At 32.8% G+C, this 7580-nt stretch overlaps 1 protein-coding gene across 1 annotated transcript; it reads right to left on the bottom strand.

Annotated features, from left to right (window-relative positions):
* Positions 1-281: 281 nt before the first annotated feature.
* On the bottom strand, positions 282-836 carry LOC149247918 (uncharacterized). The gene has a single exon (XM_089446183.1). The coding sequence runs from the start codon at positions 834-836 to the stop codon at positions 282-284; it is 555 nt and encodes a 184-aa protein (XP_089302309.1).
* Positions 837-7580: the final 6744 nt, after the last annotated feature.

Raw genomic sequence — 7580 nt, 5'->3', positions numbered from 1 at the left:
ACAAAGTAACCCTTATGTTTTCTCTGTTTGTTTCTTCCTTCATCTTCATACCTCTTATAACAATCTTTAATCTCATGTCTAGGTTTCCCATAGTAAAAACATTTCTTGATGGGAAAATTATTAGCAAGCATACCTTTAAATGGTCTCTTCTGAAATGTGTTGGCTCCTTTCTGTTGTTGCTGTTGCGGTTGCTGACGCTGCTTCCCTTTAAACTATCTCCTTTTTGCCATCAGAGCAAGGTCATTGCTCTGTGATTTCAAATTTTGTCGTCACTCTTCTTCCTATATCAGAATCCTTGTCAGCTCTTCAAATGAAGGGGCTTTCTCGCTTGCTGACAGCCCTGTGATGAATGTCTGATAATCATCAGTCATTCCATTCAACGTGATCATGACCAGATCTAAATCGGAAACTTTCTCTCTGATATCTCCCAATCTGTCCTTCAGGTCTTTGACTCTCGCAATGAATCCAACAGCGGATTCATTCTCCTCCATCTTCAATGCAAACAGCTTGCCTTTGAGTGACAAGACACGGTTTGAATTCTGCGTCTGGTATAGGTTTTTAATGGTCATCCAAATGTCAGCGGCCAATTTACAGTCTCTAATATGTGGGATAACATTGTCCTTGACGGACATCTTCAATATGACCTTTGCTTTTGTCTCCCTTTTATCCCAATCTTGTTCTTGTGTGGCTGATCCCGATCTCAGCTCATTTCCTGTCACGATCAACCACGCATTTGCACTTTCAAGTAAAGTCTGCATCTTGAATTTCCAGTTGTTGAAATTTGATCTATTGAGTATGTCAGACTCGTGGAGATACGATTCTAAACTGTTATTCATATTGACTTATACCAGATCTGAACCTCTGTTTTGCTGAAAAAAAAATTGTACCTTCAATGCACCACCACTGGGAAAGTCCGATCTGCTGCCACCGAACAGATCCAGAACTCCAATGCGCCACCACCGAGCAAATCTGATCTGCTGCCACCGAACAGATCTAGAACTCCAATGCGCCACCACTGGGCAAGTCCGATCTGCTGCCACCGAGTAGATCAGGAACTTCAACGCGCCACCACCAGGCAAGTTCAATCTGCTACCACCGAGTAGATCAGGAACTCCAATACACCACCACTGAGCTACTCTGATCTGCCGCCACCGAACAGATCCGAAAATTCAAAGTGCCACCACCGAGCAACTTCGATCTGCAAAAAATTGTAGATTTTTCAAAGAGAAAGAGGTTGGCGCTCCTTCGACAGTGAAATTCCCATGCCAGAAACAAAATCTACGCCTCCCGAAATTGGTGTGATTAATCCTTGATTTTCCGCACCAATTGTACTTTCTGGCGTGCTAGCGCGCTTATCACCCTCAGAACTGCGCCAATGGCGCGACTATTCCTTAAAAATCCGCGCCAGCTCTTCTTTCCACTAAAAATGGCGCGACTATTCACGTCAAAATCATGCCAACACTTTCTTGCGCTCAGAGATGATCAGTTATCTGAGACCTGTCTTTAGGTGTTACTGCTGTCCACCTGATTCTACAAATGCCGCCACTACATTCAAGTAATCAATGATGCATGATAAAAATAAATTAAGGCTATCCCTACTCTGTGCTCTGATACCAAGATAAAAATCAGATTTGAATTAAAAAGGAGTTACAGCTCACAGGTGAGTAATGCACCTGGAGACTGCACTCATACAAAGAGAAATCTCTCCGTACACTCTACTGTTCATCAAATGAATGATTACATTATTAAGTACATCACTTGAAATCAGGCAGTTACAAACAAACTCCTAAACTCTAGGAACAAATCCTAAACTAAAGAGATACATTGGAACTTATGTAACCATTTCTCCATTAATACAAAATAATATTAATTATTTTCAACTATATGTTATTTATTTCTAAAGTTTATATTGGGTTTTACATAAATCAATGATAAAATAATAACAGTCAAATTTTAGATAGATTGTTAAAATCTTGGATGATAGGGACTAACAAGTGTAATATGAAGTGAGTGTGATATTGATAAACCATGGTATTAGTTCATAACATTATAATAAAGCCTATATACAAATCATATAAATTAGGAGTAAATTGCTTTAGTTAATAATCTTATTCTACGTTTTTTTAAATTTATATATTAATTCTTTTATTGAAAATTATAATCTAATTAATTTTGTTTTTTAATATGTAAGATGTATTATGAAGTAAAAATTTTGATTCTTCTTAGATTGCCGCAGTTTGACATTTGTCAACTCTTTAATTTATATAATTTTGTTAATAAAAATGTAGTTCTAATATTTATAATCTTTTTATAATTTTGAAAAAAAATATTAAAATATTAAACTAAAAACCAACTATGTGCTTGTAGTCCGAATATCTACACCCCCACATAATCATCTGGTTGCTATCCAACGTTTCCAGAAGTGCTTTCCACCTCTGCAAATTCCTAACTTCTCCACATCACCATGCTTTCTTACTCATTTCTTCTGGGGCTAACCAAAGTTTCTTCTCACACTTCTCGCATCCTCTGCATCATCCCACATTCTGCATGCAACTCTGAACCATATGCTCTTGTCAATGACTTCTATCTAGCGGAGATGTTTTCCATTTCCTTCCACCAGTGGAGAAAAGTTAAAACTCATGTTTTATATCTAATAGGGAGACGTCATAGGGATATCTATATGTATTTAATATTGGCATTAGGTTTGGTTATGATAACACTACTATTACTATTGTGATGTTTAGAGCTTCTCTCTAGTTTTACTAAATTTTGATAAAAAAATATTAAATAAAAATAAAAATAACTCTCAATTTCTTAATTAGGTTAAACCTTACATTAACCAGAAACATTAAAAAAATGTCACCATAAATACTCTAGTTACAACTCTACTCTCTCTCCTTTCACCCTAAAATCCTTTTTATAACTCTCCACTACTTATAATTAGGCATGAAGACGAAAAACTATATGGTCTAATTAGAAGTGGATCGATCATCAAGTAATGGATTTTAATCCCGACTTGGATAGAAACATTTCGGAAGTTCCAAACAAATACTAGAGATGTCTGGTGAAAGAATTTTTCTTTTATGTAATCGATTAACATGTTCCTAAATTAATAATTCTAATAAATCTTAATCGAATTCAAAGAGAATGGTCTAGATTAATTTTCTGGGTAACAACTATACCGATAACGATGAACAGATCTTACTCAATTGGTTTAATATCAATGACAATTGTTACTTCAAATAAAATATGGCAATTACACATTCAGTATGACATAAAAGATAATATAATTAAGTTGCTAACAAATGGAATGCGGATATAAACATTAAAAATATATATTTTGATTGATTAAAGCTTAGTATTAGATGTTTAATGGTAAATACGAATGTTATAAAAAAATAAATCAATGTTATTATTTACCAATAATATTCACAAAAAATAAGTAAAATAATAGTGGGATTAATTTAAATCTTTATAAGTTATATAATAAACTAATATTATATTAATTTTGAGTTTAATTTTGTTTTAAATCTGTGTGAGAAACAAATGGGATGAATATAATTTTTTTAAATATATATTATTTTTAATTCGTATAGTCATATAAATTAGATGGCTAGTAAACTTTTGTTTTTTTATGGAAAAACTATACTTTTAATTTTATTTAAAAGGAAGAACAAAATTACATTCTACATACACCGATTTTGAATATATGCCTCATGACATTGAACAATATAGAAGAAAACTATAAAATAAAATAAACATGACAACATTCGGAAATTAAGTCTGAAACTAATCATTTAAATTCGCTTTTTGTGTTTCTTTTCTTGAAATTTTTGCCATCCCTTTGAACTTGGTTCAATAAGGAACATAGCCAATTATTTTCCAATTGCGTTTGGTGAGGTTTCTTTGTTTGAATCTGAATATTCAGATACATGAGCTCTTTTAGTGCCCTCCATCCCATCAAATGCCTAGATCTCAATTGACTCTCCATGTTTTCTTCTTCTTCATCTTCTGAAAGGTAAGGATCATATGTGTACCTTCCTTTAGGCTTTCCAGCTTGTCTCTTTTTCTTTTTTGGATTATTTTTATGTTGAGTGTATGTGTTTTTCAAATTTCTTGTTTGAAAGCACGATCACCATCGAAAAATCATGTTCTTGTAATCTAAAACTTCAGACCATTAATTTTATTTTTTTTTTGGTTTCGAAATAATGTGTTTAGGTAGACCCTCACTGAGCTCTATCCCTACACATATTCTTGCAGAGGAAAAAAGACATTTATGTGTTCTTCCAAGGTCCATATTTTGAAGTTTCCCAAATAATTCTCAATATCCTTTATGATATTATGGTGCCGGAAAGGGAAAGGGATATTTTGAAGTCTCACCCAAATCGACATGGCTGTGACCACCATATTAGTAGCATCAAATTTTGGAAACCATGTTGTAATGAAGAGCCTAGCTCTACCCCAAAACCATGGCCCTTCATTTAGAACATAGTTGAGATCTTTTTGTGTATCTAACTAAACTATCAAAAATCCATTTGAGCATAAATAAATGTCATGGTTGTGTGTCCATGAGGAGAAGACCCATTGGTGTAAAGATTTATATCTAGGCAAAAAAACATTAAACCTACAAATGATAGCCTTGGTTTCTAGAGTAGATAGGAGAGAATTTACCTCTATGTTATTTACTTCCAAAACTGGTGCTTGTTCTATTTGTTCCACTACATAGGGACTTGGCATGTCATGGATCTATTTTATAGGGGTGTAAGCATTTTCCTTCACTTCATCCTTGGAGGAAACATATCAACTAAGCAGTCTAGATCATGCAACCATAAATTCAGAATGACGGTTGCATTTAAGAGGATGCAATAGTCCTTCATCTAGAAAGAGTCCTATAATAATTTCCCTTCAAATGAGAGGCTTTGTAAATTTCCAATGATTCCCATACATCTCTATATATTCTATTTCAAATGTTCCACCTAGTCGATGTCCTTGATCTAGAATATGAAAGATTTTCCATTTATATTTTTTATGAAAATCCAGAAAGGGTTCCCTTATAATCTGAGCCTAATTTACAGCCAAGGTAGTGAGGTGAAAATGAAATGGAGAGAAATCCAAAATCATAGCTTTCAATAATACCACCAGTTGGGAGGAACATTTTATTTAAACCCGAGAGGGTGGAGAAACATGTGATGAGAAGGTGACTCCCCTTATAAACACTCTCATCAACTCCTTCTTAAACCCCAAGATCCATAATTTGGCTTGGGATTGATGGTATAGTGAAAAGGGGAGAGCCCGTCTTGACCACATTGAGATTACCATACAGTTGCCATCAAGCACCGCCTTGAAATTTCTACTTATTTGATGCTCGTCTTCTGTGGGGGCATTCATAGAGCATAAGAAGCTAAAAAAGAAGCAATAATATGGTCAAATCGACACATGTATGATTGAAACCACCAAATAACCAAGTCCATAAAAATGTTTGTGCTCATTATACCCATACCTTTACAATCCATTACTACCTAAACCATACTTGAGCATTGCGACTATGACATGACGCATTACTCCACTAAGAAAGAAAACCCTAGAGTGACGCAAGAGCTCATGCTGGTAGGCATCAAAAATCATCAACACACTTATTTTATGATACATCTCATATTTCCAATATTAGAAAAACCACAAAAATTAACTAAACCAACATATATCCATCTTAACTTTAGATCTACCAAGTATCGAGAGAGATCAATTATATCAAAATGTGAACTTCTTTTTGAGTGAAAAAATTGAGGAAGTATTTTCCCCTCGAGAGATTTGACTCATCTCATCACTTGGTAGACCTTTAGTTAAGATGGATCTATGCTAGTTATTAATAATATTATTTATATTATATAAATTTCACATATTTATATATAAAAGTATTCTCATTCTTTATTTTATTGAAACCTTGTTTTAATCTTGATGGAATATCCACAAAATATTTTTAGTAGTAGTGAGGATAAATACCCTTTTTTGTTTTATATTTAACTAAAAAATGTTATAAAAATAAATTAAAATAAAATATTTACAAAATATTTTGATTGTAAAATGAGTTATGGTTTTTTGGCATGTGGTATTTATAAGCCATTATATCATAACAAAGGCTGTCTACAAGTTAATAATATCCATGGTAAAGTGGGAGTGAATATCCATATCCATGGTTAAAAACTTATTATATTGTCAGTTTATTGTAAGTATATTTTTTATGTGCTTATTAATTAAATTTAAATATGGTTACAGGATCATTTCTTTTATTTATATAAGAAAATAGATCTTAATTTATAAATATTATGTATATGTTATGTATTTTAATGTGATATACAAGCATCACAACATCTCCCCCACACTTATTTTGTTATAATGTATCTGGGTTATATTACTTTGTTAATTCTAAGTTTTGTGAGGAACCTTGATGTATATATGTCTCATCATTCTCGGTAATATGATTTTTTGTTTCTTTCATTACCACTAAAAGAATATAGTAAAATCTTTCATGAATACACACTTTTATGTGTAGATACAAAATGTAATTTTGCTTATTCTATAAATGAAATTACGGATTTATCTGTCAAATAAAAAAATAAAAATAAAAAGTCTCCCCCATATTTGGTTATATACTACTTTTTACCTTTTATTATTTTTTAATTGAGCTGACATAAAAATGTTTACAAACAAACATTTGCACCACTACAACATCACAAACATATTGGGCTATAGAGCACCTCTTGATGTAAATTATATATATCTATATATATGAAAAGAATATCTAAAAAGATTCTTAACCATAGAGATTCACCCCACCTTACCATGGAGATTCTTAACTTGTAAATAGGCTTTGTTACAATACCAGGAGCCAATATCTATTAGACTATTGAAAATATGGAAAAACATATAACAATATAAACAAATCAAAACTTTACTAGGCTAACCTCCTATCCAACATAAAAACATTTAATCATTCGAAGAATTGAGAGAAAAATGAGAGGAAACGAAAACCCCAAATGGGGAAATATCCACAAGAAGGTAATTAAACCTTTACTATATTTGGAAATATCCAATATTAGAAAGAGCACCACCATAAATGGTTCACCACTTTAAAATGATAAGACTATCATATATTTTCTTGTATGTCTTATGTGATTCTCTAACCTATATTATATACCAAGAGGTATTGAGAAATAAAATTCCCATAATACATGTGTGTGACAACCCTCTTTGTCAAACCTCTTGAAAATATTATTATATCTTGTAAATTCATGTAAATAATGCTTAATTATAAATTATGATAGGTTGAGAGGGGACATGGATTTAGGGGTTTGCAGGAGGAGGAGTTTGTCATAAGCCCATGCCCTGCATTTAATTTATCACCTAAATCCCTATTGAGAGGGATGGCATTGCTATGCAACCATTTACTGAGGAGAAGGTGTGTCTGAATGAGAGTATATGTCCAAAAATTTCCTCGTGGATCATGTTGAATGAGTCAACAATTAAGAGGATAGATAGAGGGAATTACATGTGTTTGTGGGGAATTAAGGGGGAAAATGAAC

This window comes from Pinus tabuliformis, chromosome 7 (assembly GCF_031772625.1).
Source record: "Pinus tabuliformis cultivar Carrire ecotype Pingquan chromosome 7, CPIR1, whole genome shotgun sequence".
Lineage (NCBI taxonomy): Eukaryota > Viridiplantae > Streptophyta > Pinopsida > Pinales > Pinaceae > Pinus > Pinus tabuliformis.
The sequence above is the reverse complement of the archived record's forward strand: the minus strand, read 5'-3'. Positions and strand labels throughout refer to the sequence as shown.